Below are 20332 nucleotides of genomic sequence, written 5' to 3' on the forward strand. Positions count from 1 at the left end.
GAATTCCGACCACCCACTTCTTGTCGGCCCAATCCAACATGCCCATCCACACACTTTCAGGCCCAAATTGATGTCGGCCCAGGACCGACAGGCCCGCATAACACCAACGGTCGATAGAATTCCGACAAGCCCACTTGTTGTCGGCCCAATCCAACATGCCCATCAATACACTCTCAGGCCCAGATTGTTGTCGGCCCAGGACCGCATAATACCAACGGTCGATAGAATTCCGACAAGCCCACTTGTTGTCGGCCCAATCCAACATGCCCATCAATACACTCTCAGGCCCAGATTGTTGTCGGCCCAGGACCGCATAATACCAACGGTCGATAGAATTCCGACAAGCCCACTTGTTGTCGGCCCAATCCAACATGCCCATCAATACACTCTCAGGCCCAGATTGTTGTCGGCCCAGGACCGCATAATACCAACGGTCGATAGAATTCCGACCAGCCCACTTGTTTCGGCCCAATCTCCACAGGCCCATCAACACACTGTCCGACGCAAATTGATGTTGGCTGATAACGGACAAGCCCACTTGGCACTATCATGGAGGTTGGCTAACTTCCGCCAAGCCCATATGTTGTCGGCCCAACGGGAGAAAGCCCAACAGGCTCTATATTGAAAAGGAGACGGCCCAATCTGATTTAGGCCATGAATGACTAGTCCAACATATCAGGTTCTTAAATGCCCAAGTTTTGTCGGCCCAAACAATAAGGTCCAGCAATGTCAACTTGTAACAGGGACAGCCCAAACTGATGTCGGCCCATGACCGACAGGCCCACAATAAACCAACATTCACTGTTGGTTCAGTTCTGACAAACCCAGGTGTGGTGGGCCAATCAGATTGAGTCCAGTATTACAACCCAACAGCCGACGAATTGTGGCCCAATCTAAAGAGGTCAACTTTCTCTTTGTTAATACTAAGTCAGCCCAAATTTATGCATGGTGCCCCATTAGCAAGAGGCCCAATTGATAAGAAATGTATTGTTAGCCTATCGGTGACTATCGTACATATAACCGGCCCAGCACACGAGTCCAACATTCTCTCTGTTGAACTGACACGGACCACAACATGCTCACGTGACAACAAACTAACTAGTGGGTCTATTGCGGACAAGCCCATTTATAGCCGGCCCAATCAAAGAAGCCCAACATTTTCTATGTTCAACTGAAGCACCGACAAACACATGTGCCCAAAGCTCAATTGATGTAGGTCAAAAAAGTTTAAGCTGATGACGGCCCATTAGCAATAGGCCCATTTGACAGACGCGCTGTCGGCTGAGAGCTGAGTAGCTCACGTGCTGTGAATGCGTAATGTCGGCCCAATTCAAATTGTCTCATTCTGATTTATTTCTTAAACTCCATCGGCCCGTTCTAAAGTAGGGCCAAATTCTGAAGGCCTGACTATTCCATGCCGTATACGCTTTCTGCCAGTTCCCCGACTCTTCCTTCTTCCTGCAAAACTGTAACATCAGCAAAGAAGCAAACTTTTCCTTTTCCCCCCTAAAGATAATACAATTTTAATTATAAATAATTAATTGCAGATATCCACATGACCAAATGAAAACCAAATTACAATTAAGATGGTAAGCCCGTTTACCACATGGTAAATTCAGAACCCAATAAAAACAATTTAATAATTAATACAAGAAGAACCCATTCCATACCATGTTTCTGAAGGTTTGAAAATTGAACCCAATATTATATTTGATATTTAGTGTTCCCGAACGAATAGAGCAAAATAAAATCCAGCATAAATGAGAATAATCATCAAATATACCAAAGGAAAAAACTAATAAAGGTAACTCACATTTTCTTCCGAAAAGCTTACACAGCCATCGCCCATCACCAGGGACAAAAGCAGCAATATTCTTGCCATTCTTGCAGAGCTGAACGCCAGGCCATTTTATGGATGGCGGAGTTCAGCAGTTTAGCTTAAATACCTCTGCAAAAATATATGGATGCTCAGGGTTAATTGAATAAAGATAGATTACTAATAAGACCAAAAGAACATAATGGATGCTAACATCTTCTCAGGTTCAAACCCCATGGCATTGGATGATCCAGCAAACGGTTTCTTCCATTCATTCCCAAGATAGGATTTGTATGCCTTGTAAGACAAGGTGGGAACTGAGCTTGCGAATAGCTCCCATACTATGTGTTCCTGTATAAGGGTGTGTTGATAAGAGTTTACTTTCACAGGAGAGATCCCAAAAAACATTAAAACAATATCTATTTAGTGAAAGACTGGAAAAAGTCGGGGATTCTGAATGTCTATCACAAACAAAACTACAAATATGCATTCATACTCAGGATTCCAAAACATAGAAACTAGGTATAATTTGGAATGTAACACATACAACACATCCAGCCATAATAATGCAGCAGTTTTGATGCCCTATGATGCCAAGAAAGACAGAAATTCAATCCAAAGGGACCTACTTCGAATATTTAAAAACATATAGAGAACAGTAGCTGATGGGGAGCAACAATATCTACACTTCGTGGGAAATTCTGCATAACAATAAGGGATATAGAAGTAAGCCATCACAGCACAGGGTCAATTTTGTAAAATTAAACCATGCCCCTGTGGAGATAGGCACAGAGTCAAACCTAATAAATCCTGTATTGTTGTTTTCATTCAATTTTTTTTTGCAGTTAATGTCACAACAATGGCAAGACTTGCTACAGTATACACCGGTAAAAGTAGTACATAAAAACAGCCGTGGAAGAGTTCCCATGGATTTTCAAAAAATTTTCTTATCTTTCCACAGCACATTTTTATTTTATTATTTGAGGGAAGAACATTTAAAGGAAGTCATATAACCTAAACAAACCCAATCATTTTGCTCGATACACACTGGAAATTGAGATCCATGGAATTCCCCGAACAAACTCCGCCTAAACCTACAAATAAAAACATGCACGAAAATCTAACATAACGCATACATGTTTATCATTGCACCATTTAAGTAGAAAAACGCATTTTCCACATCCAAAACTATGTAGTATACGAACAAAACACAATGAAAATATATCCTAAACGGCGATTAGGTTAATCGTAGAGATAAACACCCATATCGCACAAAATTTCACGAGAAATTTATCAAGCATTCACACAGAAATCATTCATTGTGTTCATTAAAAATCGATAGAAGCTATCACTAACTAGTATTTCGATATTTCCAAATTATGAAACATTCAAAACCTAAAAATTAAATCGACAACAAATTTCAGTGAGCGACGGTCTATAATTCACGCAATTAAACAGATAGTTAAAGCAAATTCCATACCGATGGTGGAAAACTCAAGTGATCGAATGGATGAATCAGCAGCGAGAGCGAGAGCGAGAGCGAGAGCGAGCGCGAGAAAACTGCAAAGAAGACGAACAGAATAAAACCCTAAAAATTGGACTCAAACCGTTTTATACAAGTGTATATATACTCTATTTTATTTTCCGATAACATTTTTTGTAATTATTTGTTTTAACTTAATAACCCCTCACGTTTGTAACTTGTAAGCATCCTTATTAATTAATGATAATATCAACAATTATTGTCTTATTTATTTATTTTTTTTTTTTTTAAATATAAATTTTATATTTTTACTTTTTATTTATTTATTATTTTTAATCATCTCTACTATACGGATAAATTTGTTAAATTTATCATTCATAACTAAAAAACAATTACCTAAATAATCGTGTGAATATATTTTAGAATAATAGAAATTAAACTAAGAAAGTATATTTTAAAAAATTATATATATACTAATTTAATACTCCATAAAAAAGTTAAATTCAATGATTATTATACTTTATGGGAAAAAAATCGTAAAAAATGATATAAAGCATGACAGAACCACCCCACCCACATATATATCCCAATTAAATCAATTAGGTTGTTCATGCATTCAAAGTGCTGCCCGCCTCAGACCCAACTATAAATATATATACGACTAACCATTCAGATCCCGCCACGTACCCAAAATGCATATACCTATGGCTGCTCCGTCGATCACCACCGCAGTTGCCTTAGCGGCGGCCGTGCTAGTGGCGGTGCTGGTGGCTCCTCCGGCCGGCGCCCAGCAGGAGGCGTCAAACAGCTGCTCCTCCTCCATCACAAGCCTCAACGTGTGCTCGCCCTTCGTCGTCCCCGGCAGCACCGTCAACCCTAGCTCCGACTGCTGCGGCGCCCTCCGCCGTGCCGACCACCAGTGCATGTGCGACATGCTCACCGTCGCCGCCCGCATCCCTGCACAGTGCAATCTCCCTCCCCTCGTTTGTGGTAACTAATAAATATATATATATATATATATATTTACTTATAATTATAACCCTAAATTAATCAAATTAATTAATATTATGGAATGTGTTATTTTCTACTGCAGGGAATTGAGGTCGGGTGGATCATCAATCGACATCGAACTTTTCAATAATGGTTGAAGTGTGTCAGCTTGTTCAATTTAGGCATGCAATGGCAAAATTAATGTCGAGAAATTAATAATGCTAAGACACATGTTTTTATTCTAAAATGATATATAAGTACTACAGTAAAATTAATATGTGTTTTTTTACATTAATTTTTATAAATTGGAACGATTATAATCTAATAGTTTGCTAGAAGTTTTTAAATTACTCAACACAGAATTAATGGAACAGCACAGTGGAAGCAAATGTGTCAATTTTCAGCTTTGTAGGAATTGGATCGGGTCCGCGGGTCTAGAAATGGGCGGGCTTTCGGGGTCGGTTGGTCCATACTGGTTTTTATCGGGAATCTACGACGGTTGGATTCAATAGATCAACGGCCCTGATTAATCTGGATAATCCATAACAAAATTCTCTCTCACGGCAACGACCCCGCTCATCGGTTCTTCGTTATTCGATTCCTGCGATTTCGACGTGCTTCTTTCAGTTGCCGATCCACTCGCCGCCGCAAAATGATGACGCTAATGATGGTATCTCAATCACAAAATATTCGGGAAGCGCTGCGGATGACAACGCAACAGTGCTTGCTGGAGGAAGTTGGTGATTGTCGTGGCTTGTACGGAGACGGTGAGTTACGTTGTGACTTCGCCGGGAACTTTCATTCTGTAGCTTCCGTATGCATTATATGTTAATGAATTATGCTAAAAGTTAATTGTAGAATATTCATTAGTTTCAGAGAGTAGTTCCGTGCGTTTTGGTATTAAGAATTGATTTGTGAAAAAATCCATGGTTAACGCCTGTCAAGTTAATGCTGCATTTTGTAGATTAATTAATCGGTTGACTTGCTTGCCGTTCTCAATTTTTCTACACGTGTTGTTCAGTGAATCTAATGCCGTCTCCTATTTAATTATTAGGAATATATAAATTCTATTGACAAAGACAGTATACTTTTCACATCAAATAATTGTTGAAGTGATTTGATTTCTGTAGTTTTTTGTAGCCTTGTTTAACTTCCAAATTGTGGTTATCTACCATCACAAGGAATAAAGAAGATGAATTCTGAAAATAGTGCATTTTCTGTATTAGGATGTTCCAGAATTATGCTACTTATCCTATAGTTATGAGCAGCTTTGCTGGTAGAAGAAATATGTTCCTTTGAAGCAACATAATACAGATAATTGACATCTTGAAATTGATAAACAGAAAATTTTAATTGGAATCTAGCATTTAAAGACAGTTTTTTCACGAGTATCCTGAGAAGTAAAAAGATAGATAGATAGATATGTGTTCTGTTTGATGTTGATATCTGCTGAGAGAACCCTTGTAATAGATCATTAGATTGTCTGAAACTGAATTGGAATCATTAATCACACAGCTTTCTATTGGATTGAGATTAGTACAGTATAATTATGTTACAAAAATCTGCATAAATCATGACCAATTGCTAGCAAAATTGGTATATATATGCAACTTTCTTTGAAAAAAATATTATTATTACATGAACATAGGTTTGTGACCTGTTAATAAATAATCTTCTGCCTCATAGATGATCTTCCTTCCTGGATTCTTTTCATGATCTTATCAATCAATTGTGTAGAGGATTAGGCCCTCCCGGGACAAGCCTTCGAACCACAACATGCATACCCTTAGTATTCCCTTGATCGCCTTCCGAGTCTGAATATGGAGAGGGTGTTGAAAAGTACTTCAGGAAAAATAAGTTGAACTTATCGCGTAGTCTCAGATTAGACCGAGCACCGATCTCCCTGCAAAACGATGTAGGAGCTAGTACAAGAAACATCACGAGCATAACCATAATAAAGTAGGATGTGTTTAGAGCTCTCATATTTGAATTTGTTAGAAGAAAAACTAGAGACTTTTTGAAGAACAGAACACTAGTTCTAGTAGAGAGGTGGTTGAGAAAGATAAGTAAGGAACCTATTTATAACAGAAGCTTAGTTATACGAAACCTCCTTGGTTGGAGCCCACAGTGACATTTTCAACAACATGATTCGTGCTGAAAGTCTTTGTTAGAAATCTTGCATAAATAATTGGTTGACTTCAGGCTTTCATTGAACCAATTAACTCGTGACCATTATTCTCAGCAACACATCTTATCACGGTTGCACACATTTATTGCCAAATATATTTATAGAGGGGATTAGTTAGGGTTGACTTAGAAGTTAGAACAGATATCCAGATGTCCATCTAAACAATAGAGGTTTAATTTAATCTTTTGTCAACCCTCGAAAAATTGTTGCAGATGGCGTCGTGCCGGCTGGCTCTTTTTAGAATTTGTAAAATGACATTTATTATTCTTGTTCATTTGTTAAGGTCAAACTCAGAATATGCATACATTGTATCAACTAAAAAGGTCAGATCATAGTTTATTATTGTCTTGTGTGGTAATGCAATGTGAATACTGTGCGTACGGCCATTATTTTTCAGTTGATTTTATGATAATAAACATAATTAATGTATATATATATGCTCATAAATAGTCAAATCCTGTGAAATTCTTGAATTTATTCTTCTATTCTGCTTCATTTCTATTACCATTGTTAGTGTTTGGTGGAACATAAACAATTAGGCTATACAATTTCAGTGACAGTTTCCACCCCAGAGAATCTTGAATTGCAAATGAAGAGGCTTCTTACTCCATGTCAATTTTTTTGTAGTTTTATAGGGATGGTTTGGAATGGTTGAACTGAAAGCTTCAAAACAATTTGATACTTCTACCAGAATGTACTGAAAAACTGCTCCAGATCAAAATCCCTGGAAATTCCATGGATCACAAACTCCTTGGATGAACGTATATCTGGCGCTGTAATTTCCACACCACTAACTACCAGAGTTTTTGAAAATTTACCAATCTTCAACTCAAGTCCTGGAATAAGTGTCTTCAGAGATGTATTATCCACTGCAGACAGTTCCAGGGATGTGAATCTGTGAGGCACAATATGAAGCCTCACGAATCTGTACAAAATTGGGGCCGGGACCGACGCCATTGCGCTGGAATCCGGAGGAGCAAAGACAGTAACAGCGCTTATGTTCTTGTAATCTTGAAGGATCCTGTCGACAACTGTGTTCAATCCAATTGCGAAAGAAACAAATCCGTTCGAGCTGAGAAGTCGGATGATCCTCGTCCAGTCGACGGTCTGATTCCCGCGGCCGGAGACAACAAGATTTGTTTTACCAGAAGCATTGCAGTACGGCTCCGAAAGAGGTTCGAACGGCACAAGAACACCGTGCACGGAAAGGGGGCCTTCAAGAAACACATCCGGGTGAGTTATCGGGACATTGTTGATTGTGACAGAACCCGCGTTGACGTTCTTGTTGGTGATGACCAAGTTCTTGCCGTCGACGAGTGTCCTGAAGCAGTACCCCGGCGGTTTCTTGAAGAGTTTCGACATGGGCAGGGAAGTCGGCGCGGCGTGGGAGCGGAGGAGCCGCCGCATGTCCCAAGGCGGGATTGACAAATGGGAAATGGCCGAGTCCTGGATGGCGAAAACAGTCGACTCGGGGCTCGATAAGAAGAGCTCCGGCGAGATATGGAGAAGAGTTGCAAATATGTGGTAGCCGCCATGGAGGCGCAGAGCCCTCGACGCATTGAATGCCAGCGCAAAGCCCGGATGAGTATCGTCGGGCGTCGATCGACCGGTCGATGTAATGGCTATGAAAGCCAAGGTTGCAGACATGGCCAGGTAGAATGGGGCGTGCCACCAGTGTGAACAAGAGCAACCCTCCATTGAAGGTTTCTTGAAAAAGCTTGAAGAATATCAGAATTCCAAAAAAAGGAACCAGAGGAGGATATATCAATTATACCAACAACAACCTATTCTTGTTCTTCTGTTTATATATAGATATGTGTATGTATATATACTGAAAACGTAACACAAAATAGGAATAAAATGCAGATGCACCAAAGCTAGGCTGAAAATGAAGTCTTGCAGCAAATTGCCATAATGAAATAAAATGAAGAGAAACGACGAACCTCGGAACGGTACATTCCGAATCCCGCGTCCTCGCCGGCGAGCTAAATTGCAAGAGAACTCACTTCATCGAATTTCCAAAGATCTTCCTCGTACTTGTACCATCGAATCATCCCTTCATCGTTCCTTGTCCGTTCGCACATGACACACTCGTCGCTCGTACATGTCAAGAACTGCTTGAGCCTGCAAGCCCTTTCGAAAATCGAGCTGTCAAGTTCCACCGCAACTCTTCGATGGGTTTGACCCGAAGGAGGTTCGACTACGATGCAATGCGATATATTGAGCACTTCGAGCGATTTCATGTCATTCAAGAGCACCATTAGTGCATCCTTAAACAACAAGGTGCATCGGAGGCTTAGAACTTTTAAGTTGGGGAGATACGCGGCTAAAGTCGATGCAAAGACAACATCGAACGGTCCCATGACCTTAAGTTCAGAAAAGTTCTTGCAGTGTCGACTGATCGCTCCGATCAGATACCGCGGGTTTAATATCGTCGGCATTGTTAACGACTCAAGATATTGCCATTTCCGAATAGCCTGACATATTGTGGCTTTCTTTATTCGATTCCAAGCTGGCATTACTAAGCGCTTCAGTTGCAGGGACCTGCAACAGCAAACACCAATACATACAATGTTCTTCAAGAAATGAAAGAAAAAATGATGTATTTATCAAGTGATGTACCTGTCCGCAGTGTAAGCCAATTGTTCATCGTTCACGTACATGTTGTAATGAAAAATCAAGGTGGATACGTTTCCTTGGCTAAGGCTCAAAGCAGTCTTCAAAATTTGATTGAATAACTTATCGGATCGAGCACTGACATATACGTAGGGCTCCAATGGAATTTTGATGAAGTTTGATCTTATAAGAGACAAATCGAGCGTTTTCCAGAGCAACGAGTCGCAGGCCGCCATTCTCCAGGTGCGGCAAACATGGCCGACACCGGATGTCAGCTCGATGATATTCATACTCTCGAAAATCTTGACCATAATGTCAATGTCCATGTCCTCCCATCTTCTGATACCAGAGTGTCCATCCTCCATGGCAGATCCTCCAAGAGCTTCTGTGATCAAGAGTGTGTGATCACAGTTTCTTACAGGAAATTCCATGATCCATTTTCACCCAAAAAGAAAAGCAAAGCAGAGCTCTTTTCGTATAATTAAATCACAGATGTTATCTTCCCTGTTTTTGCGGCCAACACAGAATTGTTCACTGTAACTGAAACTACAATTGACCTCAAATGACAAAATGATTCATTTCCCCACGATTATAGAAACAACTGTAAAATTCATTAGCAGAAGAAAAAAGCACAGAATCAAACGAATCATGGAAATTTATCCAAACGAAAAGGAACATCAAATCTTCGAAGATCGAAACCCTTAAAAAAATCGAAGAGGCAACAAATAACAGGAACGATTAATGCGTGAATTGTTTTTTAACCCCAAAATCAAACCAAATCCCTCTAATTTCTCCACACAAAAAAATTCAATTAAAAAACTTCCGACATCAACACCTCTGGGTCGATCCACACATCAAAATTCCAGAAAAGAAGCGAAATGAACCTAAAATGCAACGAGATTAGAGTTGAAAATCATACCTAACTAACGCAGATTCCTTCAATTGATATCTGAGATTCGCAGAGCCCTCCACCGTTGTGTGGAAATTTGGGGAACGAGAGTGCGGGTGAGATTGGGGGAGAGAGAATCAGATTCCCACCGGGGGTTCAAAATTATTTCAAAACGCCCTTAATTTCGGCAGATGAAACTTATGACGAACCTCAATTCATTGCCTTCCTTCATTGAATAGATTCTCTGAATTCTGAACTCGCTCAAAACCTCGTTTTCCAGTGTAATCATAGGTGCGCGCGCTCCAGGGAGTTCGCCATGATTGCAGTTCACACTCAACCCTGCTTTTGGGTTAAACTACACACGATACATACAGCTCAGACTTCATTTGATTCCGTGTTTCGTTCCGTCAGAAGATAATCGTGCTTTTGTGCTCCGTAGATTTGGAGTAATATGCGCTGCGCTGGTGATTGTTGGCCACTCCCGGAGCTCGACTCCAGACGGGTCGGGTTTGGGCCAAGTATTAGGACATAACCCAAAATCAAAATGGGTCAAATTTGAAGGCCCAATTTGTACGTGGCATTAAATGGGAGAAAGGAAAGGGTCGGTCCAGTCGCTGGTATTGCTGAAGTCGTCGGAGCAGAGATGGGCGGAGGCGGCGAGCACCACCACATAGATGCAGCGCACGGCGGAGATTACCGGCAGAAAGTGTGGAGTTTGACTGGAGGGCCGTACTGCCGCCCCAAGCACTGGAAGCGCAACACAGCTATTGCTATGGTTGGCATCTTCGCGATGTGTATCCCTATCGCGATGATATCTGTCCAGCTCGAGGTATATGGATCATTCCATTTTGATTCGATTAGGCTTAATTGAGTTCTGATATCTATCAATTCGGCGTCGATTTGTTCGGATTTTATTTTCCCGTCCAATTGATTTATTTTTCTAGGTTAACTATTTTTATCAGTTTTAGTCCTTCCTTGAAAATTGAATAATGGATTAAAGACTTTCATCTCTTACACTGCTAGCCTCAAATTAACCCTAGAAATTGGCTGCTTGCATTACTTATTATATATCGAGCATTTCCCTTGTTTGAAATTGACCTAATGCAGATGACTTTGTGTTCCAATTAGGCTACATATGCTTCAATGTCAGTATCTGTATACTGCAAATTAGTTTGCAGATACTAATATTGATGCAACTTTATTTGTTGAATTTGATGGCTCTATGTGAAATCAAATGTTTACAATTATCTCAGCCCTAATTGTTTTAAATTCTTCACTTCTTACCGGGACGCTTCAGCACAACGAAAACCAATTCAAGAATTGAATTTAGTTATAATATTTATCATGGAAACATTAGCTACACTGCATTTTCAGATTCTAGAAAGTGTGCCAATAATCTTCTCTTAGGTTGTAAGATCTTCTTAGGATAGTTTAATCTGTTGAGAGAGTAAGTTATATCACGAAACACCTACAAGAAGTCAAGAGCCCCTTAAATAGTATGCCTTCTAAGTAGAGTTGGATTTTCTTCCTTTGTTGCAAAGACACATGCTCTATATAATTCGAGTTTATCTGTACAATGGCATCATGTTGTGGGCATTATATGTATGTTCGACACATTTAACTATATGTGAACACACGGGCTTGGTTCTTGATGTTAATTTAGTTTTAAATGCTTTGGGTAATTAATTTTGGCGGACATGTATTGTCCAATCACTGAGGTCGTGAGAAGAACCTCTAGTCGAAACAAATTAACTGCAGGTAAAATATTTCTGAAAATTTCACATCTGCTTTCAATTGCCAAAACCATCCAAAATAACTACGATATCGTATTTTGTCCTGTGTTTCGTTATTCATCCCTTAACTTGTATCTCTTTTTTTCTCTTTGGCAGCAACGCCCACATCATCCGGTTCGGCCTATTCCTTCTCAGCTCTGGTGCAAGAATTTCGGGCCGAAAGACTATGAATCTGCAGAATAAATTCAATTTCTGGGATTCTTTTTTTTTTTTCATTGCTCAAGCTAGTCATCATGCAGTGTGTGTTTTTATTCTGGAAAAATAAGAAATGACTGGACCATTGAATACATGATGGATTTTTGTTTGTAATGTAATCAAAACTAGCCGTTGGTTGATTTGAGGCTAGCACTAATATCAGCAACTTATTGTGTTATATTCGGAAATTGATGTTTCTAATTTTTCCATTTTGGATCATAAGAATATATTTTATGTTTATTTTTTATATTATATTTAAAATAATTATATATATTTATTTAATAAAATGTGCAATTTAATCATTGTATGATTTTCACATCAAATGCTCCCTTTCCATCTGATCTCCAGGTCCTAATGATTGATGAACTTCTGTTCAAGGCTAAATTTGTAGTATATATATATATAAATTTTGATAGTACAATAATAATTTTTTATTTTTAAAAATATTACATTAAATATTCTATTTTTTACTATTTTTTTTTTTTTTCGTAAAAAACTTAAAGAACATCTATTTATAAACCTTTTCCCACGCATAGCATTGATTTCTACCTTTGCCATAGCTTTAGCAGTACTTGTTGACTTTGAATTGCTATGCTCACTCACGAGTCACGACTACTATACTTTGATCATCTAATCATTCACCTTTAGCACTATTAATCTAATGAAGACAATAATTTAGATAGTGAATTTCCATGAAGATGAGGTAATGTTATTTTAAGCATGAAAAACTTGGCAGTTAATTGATGTGCTTGGATATGGATTTGATTTGAAAATTTAAAAATTATATATAAAAAAAAGAATTAAAATAGTATTTGGTGTGATTCTTCGATGAAATTTAAAATTTATAGAATATATTAAGGTAAAATTAAGAATTTGATTTAATAATTTTAAAGAAAAAAAAATGAGAATAGTGTTAACCATAGTCCAAACACACCCCTAACTCATTTTTCTATTCTTATTGTCATTTTCATGCTTTTTTTTTTCTACCAAAATAATAAAGGTTATCTACCAAGTGTTGTATGGATCACGTTTTTCTCTGGTTTTTAAGGGGGTTGAAAAATATGTTGCCATTTGGATCATTCCTTTTACATATGTAATAATATTAGTGATCCCTCTTGTAACACCATTATTCAAATAATTGAAATTTGTTTAGACAATGCTCAGTCGGTAGAGATTGAAAATTAACCTATGACGTTTGGCTTGGCTATCTTTTGGACACAGGATGAAAAAAAGTAAGAATATGTTCACCTTTTTTTTTAAAAAAAAAAAAACAAATCATATTATTAAAAAAAACTATTACCTTAAATATATAGACTTGATTCTTTGGGAGTGGGCTTGGTTTTCTATTATTCATAATTCTTTTTTCCCTAGAAACTATGCATACATACAGTATTTTCTATTTATCTTTTATTAAAAAACATTTTTTTTATTTAAAATATTACATTAAAATACATTAATATAGCCTAAAATACTTTCCAGTTCATTTCTTTCCTCAAACTCCAAACTTAAATTTAACTTGAAAAGAACTTAATCAATCTTAAATGTCTTTCTTTAATAAAAAAATTTCAAATTTTATTATTTGAATTTTTTTTAAAAAAAATATATATATTCTTACAAAATATCCCATCAAATATTATTTAAATACAAAATATAAATAAAAAATTTTCAAATTAAAACCCAAAGAAATAGACCCTAGATATAATATTTTAAATAAAGAAATAAATGTTGAATTGAGTTTTTTAATTTAAAAGATATACTAGTACATTTCACATACACTAACACATGAAATCTGCCAAGAATGAGCACACACGTGGTGCATAAAATATAGAAAGTGGGCAGGCTGCATGGAAAACGAGGCCAGTCCCTCCCTCTATCTGTTCTTTACTGCTTTCCAGTGCTTTGAGCTTTGTCTGTCTATCTGTATCTATCTGTATCTATCTATCTATCTATCTATCTATCCACAACAAATTATATTATTCACAATCTTGGAGTGGAGCTGAAGGGAACAACAAGAATCAAAGCATGATGAAACAAACCCCTTCAATTTAGCAAAAAACCCAAACAAAATTCATCACAAACCAATACATACTTCTCTCTCTCTTCATTTTCTTTCTGGTAAATACTTCTGTCTACTCCTTCCTCTCTCCTCTCTACACTTCTCCTGCATACTAAATCAATTCTGTACATGGTTTTTGAGTCATTTTATGTTTCGATAGAAGATAGAGATTTGTTAGTCTTCTCTGTCTGGTCATCAAAACATAACCTATCTTTGCTAATCAAACAGTTGAGGGCTTTGCTTCAAACAAACACATGGGGAAAAGAAGAGTTAAAAATGAAGATGAGAAGAAAAGAAAGTCAAAGATGAAGATGAAGATGAAGAAGAAGAAAAAACCATGTTGTGAAAAAGAGGGGTTGAAGAAAGGGGCATGGACTGCTCAAGAGGATAGAATTCTAGTCGATTTCATCACTCAAAATGGCCATCCCAATTGGAGAAATCTCCCTAAACTTGCAGGCAGGTCACCTCAATTCCTTGTTTTTGTATATGTCTAACATGAACACAGAGTAATAATAATCTACACAGGATATACTATCCTAGATTAATTTCTAAATGAATCTAAAACACCATATCTGATTTGATTCAAGTCATGAATTGACAAGTTAATTTGGTCATGCAATATACATATACATATGCATCCAAGAAAATAAACGTACCTTAGAGGGCAGGGCCCTTTTTCTTTATTGGAGAATTGCAGGTCTTCTACGGTGTGGCAAAAGCTGTCGGCTTCGCTGGACTAACTACCTACGGCCGGGGATCAAACGAGGACCCTTCACCCCAGACGAGGAGAAAGAGATCATTCACCTGCACACCACTCTTGGTAACAAGTAAACAACTGCTTTCTTAGTATTCGATTAATGAATGGATAATATATGAATGAATATGATCATCAATGATATATATTTGCCAAATTTACCAGGTGGTCTGCAATAGCTTCATGTCTGCCTGGGAGAACCGACAACGATATCAAGAACTACTGGAACTCACATTTGAGGAAGCGAATCATCCCCGATCAGTCCCCTTCTTCTCCTATGTCTCAGAACGACGAGTCCCTGTCCAGTGTCACATTGCTTCTCAGCCCACCATTTGGTGTTGAGCCAGGTGTATCTCAATCCGGTGCCTCTCCTGAAAGGGATCATCCGAAAATCGAACTCGTCACAACCTGCAAGAAGGAAGAAGAAAACATCATGATAGATTTTTCAGACAACTCAAGCTCATACGAATTCAATGATTCCACAGATGCAATGCTGATGCTGTTGCTCGATTTTCCTGCACCTGGCAATGATATTGAATTCCTACAAGGTCCTCCTCCCACTGCTGATATCCCTAATCACATTCAAATGTAAATTCGACAGGAGCCGAAGCAATGCAGACAATTTCATCTACTTTCATAGTTGTACTGAAAAAAATTCAATAATTGAATGGCACAAATAAGCTTACAAGCTAATGTATTTTTTTGTCACAAATTCAGAAGTTAAAAACTCTTTACAGACACTGTGAAGACCTACAAATAAAGAAATATCATCACACTATGCACACACAAACTAATGAGAAAACAAATATTAATTCTACAATAAATCACCACGCAACACAAATTCGAAAGCATATCAAACAATCATGTGAAAAAAAAAAATGCAGCATCAGCTTCAGCTTCAAACCAGACGGCATAAGATTGCAGAGATCAACGAGTTTAAAATAGGCCTAGAAGCTTCTTTGGAGCTGTTCCAGTGGCACGATATTTTGCAGCCATCTCCTCAGCTTTGAGGAGATCTTCGCCGCGCTTGGCCTCAATCTGTGCTCGTTTTTCTTCTGCAGACTTGTGGACAAGGGCAACCTTGTTTTTCATTTTCTCTATGTACTCGGCTTTCTTCTTTTCCAATTGTTCCTACAGTCGAAAAGGAAGATATTAAATAAGGTTCATAACATTTTTATACAACACAGCATCTGTCGTATGCATAGAATTGTTAGTTACCTCGATTTTCTTAAGCTCAGCTTCCAGAGTCGCCTTCTTGCTGTTCTCCCAGGCTCCAATAGCAGATACTTTCTTCTGAGCTCTGCAAAAAATAAAGATAATATGAACCACATAGATATCCTGAGTCCTAATAAAATGTATAACTTGCATCAGCCAGTGAGCAGTTGCTACCTTCAGATGCTGTATTGATTCAAGATTTCAAGTATGATAAATCGAAGTACAAAGGTTGTTCAGACATTGGACATACTCAGTAATACATTTGATCTCTTAAATGCTGGTAAGTTTCTTGAAATTTTTAGAAATCAACAATAGGAAACAGTGGTGGGCAAATCAATTTTAAGATTGGTACGTATCCAAATCATTTCAACTAAAATTCAGATATGTGTTTACAGCCTTCCACAAGGGGAGGAAAAGGCCATTAAAATTTTGAAGAAATAATGTGACAGAGAGGAAGACAAATTGCAAAGGAAAAAGTAGGCAAGATTATATCGAACAACTTAAAGGGTAAAAAAAGAGGTCAAGAAAGGAACTGGGGAAAGGCATGAGCTAAAAGTAGCTGATAGGCGATTTGAATGAAAACTCTACTAAATTCTAAACCCTCACTTATTCGACAACACAAACATTAGCATTATCCAAAAGCTTAACAGACTCCAAAGAAACTTCTTCCTTATACTTCCACCAGTGTCGAGAATTCTTCACCTTTATGCTTTTACAACTAATGATTTGTTCTCACCACACTTGTCCTAAGTATTAACCAAAAAAGAGAATCATGGCTATCAAGATTACGAAGGGGATGGATGCCATTTTGGAGTAGATATCATTCAAACGTCCTAAAAAAAAACAATCAACTATTCGATGATAAAGTGATAATTGAACAAGGCATGCTCAAGAAAGCACTTACTTATTTTCAGCTTTGCATTTCTCACTTTCTTCCCATGCCTTCACTAAGGACAGCCTCTTCTCTGTCGCTACGCGCGCAAGCACAGCATCTAAAACACACACAGCATATTGTTAGATATTATGAAGCAATCAACTAAAATGGGAAAAATCTTTTTTAAGATTCTTGATCACCTCTGTCTATGGAGCCTACTGGTTTCTTCTCTTCAATTGCTTCCGGTTCTTTAGCAATACACAATTAAATGTTAGAACAAGTAACAATTAGTACTGTAAATACACACATATTATACATACTAAACAGGAACCAATTAAAATTGAAATTAACTAAGCAAATTCACAGCCTCAGTAAATGAAATTCACCAAGAATCTTACATATTTTCCATCCACTTAGAACTAATTAGGTATGAACAGGAAAATGCATCAACTGCTCAATTTAGCAAAATATGAACACCAAAAACAAATAAAAATATCAGCAAACAATAATTCACTTCTCAGAAGACTACGTGCTTTCAGGCAGAGGCAAAACAACATAACTCAGGATATTTTCATGTTTAAATAGTTAAAAAGAATTATAAACAGCAGGCACAATATAATTTTTTATTTTTTTATTTTTCTTTTATTGTCAAATCTAGAAATGATTTTTATCCCCAAGAAGATAAAGACAAAAAAATATCTTCTCGGGAGGCTGCAAAAGTAAATAGAGGTTTTACTTTCAACAACGGCAAGAGCTTTGCTGTCATCGTGTTTCTCTTCGGCCGGAGGTGCTGGTATTACAGTTTTCTCCTCCGTCACATCCTTCGGAGCTTCAACCGTCTCCGCCGCCGGTGGAGTCTCAGCGCACGCCTCTGGCTCAACCGTCTTCGCTGCTGCCTCCTCCGCCATCACTTCAGAAAACTTAGCTATCTTCGCTTAATTTAGCTTCTGCGCAAAAAGGAAGACGAGAATCCGAAGCAGAGAATGAGAAGGAGAGAGAGAGAGAAACTATTAATAAGTTCGGTTGAAAGAAGGTACGCTTCGCTTGGGATTGTCGACATAAAAGAAAATACAGAAGCTGTATGATTGCTACAACACCATTGAAACTCCAGGACCTCAGCTCCTTAAAGGACTCCACATTCAACCCAGAGTCGTACTCCGGGACCTCCTGTTAATATAGCGTGCTTGGCCAAGCAATGAGTTGGCGCATCAGCCCCACTCACATTTCCACCATGCATTAATTATAATTAAAAATTAAATTAAATATCATGACTGAGGCTGATATGTAGGTTTTGTTTATATATAAATTTTTTAATTAATATTTTATAAAATTAAAAATATCGTTTAAGCTTAACCGGAATATCAAGGGAAATAATAATAATAGTAACAGTAATAGTAATAAATAGCCGTTGCACGAAAATACTTTTGAAGTGGTCCTCAAGTCCCTACTGCTTTCTATCTTTTCTTTCTCAAAATACGAATTGTACCGTTGCGACAGTAGTGCCTATCTGTCTGTCTTGTCTGCAAATACTTTTGTCACTTTGTAAGTTTGTTTTCAGAAACAAAAACACACTCTGTACCGTCAAACATCACTGGAAAATAAAGATCCTTAAAGAATATTACGCCAGTTAATTTAATTGTGTATTAAAAAATAAATTAACTAATAGTCGGAATTGAAATAAAATTAAAAGTAGTAGTAGAGAGTGGCGTTGTCTGAATTCCCAATCATCCACCTAATGTGAGTTGTAGTGTTGTGGTTTGACAGCCATTGCCAGCCTCATTGCAACCATACACACATTTTCCCAATCATATTATTATTATTATTATTATTATTATTATTATTATTATTATTACATACCAACCAAGCTGCACATCTGTATTTTTTATTTTTATTTTTCATTTTTGTACGTAAAAAATAAAAAAATAATAAAACAAAATGGAAGAGCATTACAACCTTGGAATTTCATTAATGTTGGAAGAAGGGTGGGTCCACAATTGCACGCATAGTTAATATTGTTCAAAAAGTATGATTTTCGATGCATAATGTACAACAACTATAACTACAACTACAACTATTATTGTTATTATTTAGTTTTTGTGCAATGATAATGATAGTGGATATATTTCGAGGCTAGGGAAGAAGACATTTTGGGTAGGGTAAGAAAGACCCTTGGAAATATCTATCTTTGGGATTCATTGGTGGATAGTCGATGCATCACGGCCACACTTTTTATTATCGATCACCAATTTTACTATTATTATTATTATTATTATTATTATTATTATTATTATTATTATTATTTCTTTTTACTAATTTTACTTTCTTTTTTTTTTTTTTTACCAATTTTACTATTGTTGTACAAGCTTGTGTTGGTTGAGATAGTAATTGACACGTACAATGTCTATATTCGCAATAAATATCAATATTGTTAGTAATTTCAATGACCATTCATAAAGTATCCAAAAATAAATAAATAAATATCTGTATTACATCTCTATGAACTATTTGAGTAGTAAAAAAAAAATCGATTAGTTTGTGAAATTCAACTCTTTCAGATTTAATAAAAGTTTGTTTAGAATTTGAACAAGCCAAGATCTGCAATTATATTTTAATTCTAATCAAATCTATTAAAAAACTAAAATAAAATCGACATAAAGATTTAAAAAACAGTCTTTGACGGTTATTAATTGTAGCTAAAATAACCACCAAAATGACATAAAAGAAAGGAGATATTAGCTATTTTATTTATTGTTTTGTTGTTATTCTATCTATTTATTATTTGTGCGAAGAAATGGTCCATTATATTGCGTGCTTAGTTGGAAGATGCCATCATCTTAAACTACACCCTCTAATTAACATTATTATTGATGTCATCTTAAATTAAACATCACAAAAAATTAAAATCAAATTAATTGTGTAATTAGTATTCTTCTTTACTATTTTAATTTTTTAAATATACTTAAATATTATGTATCTCTTTCAACATCACTCTAACAATATTATATATACATGTTACATTGACTCATGCATAATTATACGTAAACAGCTCATAATGCATACAGAAGTGTTAGAGACTTGCTTTTATTGGGCTTATTTTATAAGTTACTAGATTCGGTCGGAATTTACCTAAAACTCACTCAAATTGTGATTGTGAGTTCTCAAAAATTATCAAAAAAATAAAATGCTAGAGACAAATAAAAGAGCATTAATTTATGGGCTTGTTTGTTTTATGTTTTGGTTTGAAAAATAAAATAAAATTATATGAGGTATAAAAAATTGTATAAGTAAATAAAAATAATAAATGCCGTGTAATATATTAATTTTTGTAGGATAAATAAAATTTTTAAAAAACAAATAAATCCAATATATTTTTATTAAAAAACATTCCAAATAAATAGTATTTAATTATATTTGAATTACAACCAAACACACCCAAAAATTTGGCATTATTCATCAATATTTT

General features: G+C 36.7%; 5 protein-coding genes and 1 long non-coding RNA gene across 12 annotated transcripts; 2 read left to right on the plus strand and 4 right to left on the minus strand.

Annotated features, from left to right (window-relative positions):
* Positions 1-1110: 1110 nt before the first annotated feature.
* Positions 1111-3403, minus strand: LOC127245894 (uncharacterized). Of its 3 annotated transcripts, none has more exons than XR_007837533.1 (5): positions 3297-3403; positions 2841-2910; positions 2031-2167; positions 1814-1948; positions 1111-1458 (listed from the first exon to the last, which is right to left on the minus strand). It is a non-coding gene; the product is annotated as an uncharacterized LOC127245894 (long non-coding RNA). The 3 variants fall into 3 exon arrangements; XR_007837531.1 differs by having other exon boundaries at positions 2831-2910; XR_007837532.1 differs by lacking the exon at positions 2841-2910.
* Positions 3404-6943: 3540 nt separating this feature from the next.
* LOC127245870 (fasciclin-like arabinogalactan protein 21) lies at positions 6944-8185 on the minus strand. The gene has a single exon (XM_051266972.1). It carries the CDS (start codon positions 8173-8175, stop codon positions 7162-7164), a length of 1014 nt encoding a protein of 337 aa, XP_051122929.1. The 5' UTR covers positions 8176-8185; the 3' UTR covers positions 6944-7161.
* A 60-nt stretch (positions 8186-8245) lies between these two features.
* LOC127245871 (F-box/LRR-repeat protein At3g48880) lies at positions 8246-10400 on the minus strand. Of its 5 annotated transcripts, none has more exons than XM_051266978.1 (3): positions 10013-10400; positions 9100-9475; positions 8246-9021 (listed from the first exon to the last, which is right to left on the minus strand). In XM_051266978.1, the coding sequence occupies exons 2-3, from the start codon at positions 9456-9458 to the stop codon at positions 8463-8465; spliced, it is 918 nt and encodes a 305-aa protein (XP_051122935.1). In that variant the 5' UTR covers positions 9459-9475; positions 10013-10400; the 3' UTR covers positions 8246-8462. The 5 variants fall into 5 exon arrangements, with proteins under 5 accessions (XP_051122935.1, XP_051122933.1, XP_051122931.1 ...); XM_051266976.1 differs by having other exon boundaries at positions 9100-9478; XM_051266974.1 differs by having other exon boundaries at positions 9100-9597.
* A 177-nt stretch (positions 10401-10577) lies between these two features.
* LOC127245872 (uncharacterized) lies at positions 10578-12150 on the plus strand. Its single transcript, XM_051266979.1, has 2 exons — positions 10578-10811; positions 11872-12150. The coding sequence occupies exons 1-2, from the start codon at positions 10626-10628 to the stop codon at positions 11956-11958; spliced, it is 273 nt and encodes a 90-aa protein (XP_051122936.1). The 5' UTR covers positions 10578-10625; the 3' UTR covers positions 11959-12150.
* Positions 12151-14253: 2103 nt separating this feature from the next.
* On the minus strand, positions 14254-17907 carry LOC127245862 (remorin-like). Its single transcript, XM_051266960.1, has 5 exons — positions 17606-17907; positions 17070-17117; positions 16900-16987; positions 15999-16080; positions 14254-15911 (listed from the first exon to the last, which is right to left on the minus strand). Exons 1-5 carry the CDS (start codon positions 17775-17777, stop codon positions 15717-15719), a joined length of 585 nt encoding a protein of 194 aa, XP_051122917.1. The 5' UTR covers positions 17778-17907; the 3' UTR covers positions 14254-15716.
* Positions 14281-15605, plus strand: LOC127245861 (transcription factor MYB17-like). Its single transcript, XM_051266959.1, has 3 exons — positions 14281-14482; positions 14724-14853; positions 14946-15605. The coding sequence occupies exons 1-3, from the start codon at positions 14281-14283 to the stop codon at positions 15370-15372; spliced, it is 759 nt and encodes a 252-aa protein (XP_051122916.1). The 3' UTR covers positions 15373-15605.
* Positions 17908-20332: the final 2425 nt, after the last annotated feature.

The sequence above is a fragment of the Andrographis paniculata genome, unplaced genomic scaffold (genome assembly GCF_009805555.1).
Source record: "Andrographis paniculata isolate CXL003 unplaced genomic scaffold, ASM980555v1 Contig25END, whole genome shotgun sequence".
NCBI lineage: Eukaryota > Viridiplantae > Streptophyta > Magnoliopsida > Lamiales > Acanthaceae > Andrographis > Andrographis paniculata.

What these genes read in the sequence shown, in the direction of transcription:
- LOC127245870 (XM_051266972.1), bottom strand. Translation starts at nt 8,175, where the DNA reads ATGGAGGGTTGCTCTTGTTCACACTGGTGGCACGCCCCATTCTACCTG.
- LOC127245871 (XM_051266974.1), bottom strand. Translation starts at nt 9,524, where the DNA reads ATGGAATTTCCTGTAAGAAACTGTGATCACACACTCTTGATCACAGAA. An exon ending in TTGGCTTACACTGCGGACAG is followed by an intron (nt 9,022 to 9,099) that starts GTACATCACTTG and finishes TTGCTGTTGCAG; the next exon opens with GTCCCTGCAACTGAAGCGCT.
- LOC127245872 (XM_051266979.1), top strand. Translation starts at nt 10,626, where the DNA reads ATGGGCGGAGGCGGCGAGCACCACCACATAGATGCAGCGCACGGCGGA. An exon ending in TGATATCTGTCCAGCTCGAG is followed by an intron (nt 10,812 to 11,871) that starts GTATATGGATCA and finishes TCTCTTTGGCAG; the next exon opens with CAACGCCCACATCATCCGGT.
- LOC127245861 (XM_051266959.1), top strand. Translation starts at nt 14,281, where the DNA reads ATGGGGAAAAGAAGAGTTAAAAATGAAGATGAGAAGAAAAGAAAGTCA. An exon ending in AAATCTCCCTAAACTTGCAG is followed by an intron (nt 14,483 to 14,723) that starts GCAGGTCACCTC and finishes GGAGAATTGCAG; the next exon opens with GTCTTCTACGGTGTGGCAAA. An exon ending in CACACCACTCTTGGTAACAA is followed by an intron (nt 14,854 to 14,945) that starts GTAAACAACTGC and finishes CAAATTTACCAG; the next exon opens with GTGGTCTGCAATAGCTTCAT.
- LOC127245862 (XM_051266960.1), bottom strand. Translation starts at nt 17,777, where the DNA reads ATGGCGGAGGAGGCAGCAGCGAAGACGGTTGAGCCAGAGGCGTGCGCT. An exon ending in AGCTCTTGCCGTTGTTGAAA is followed by an intron (nt 17,118 to 17,605) that starts GTAAAACCTCTA and finishes GTATTGCTAAAG; the next exon opens with AACCGGAAGCAATTGAAGAG. An exon ending in AAATGCAAAGCTGAAAATAA is followed by an intron (nt 16,081 to 16,899) that starts GTAAGTGCTTTC and finishes TATTTTTTGCAG; the next exon opens with AGCTCAGAAGAAAGTATCTG.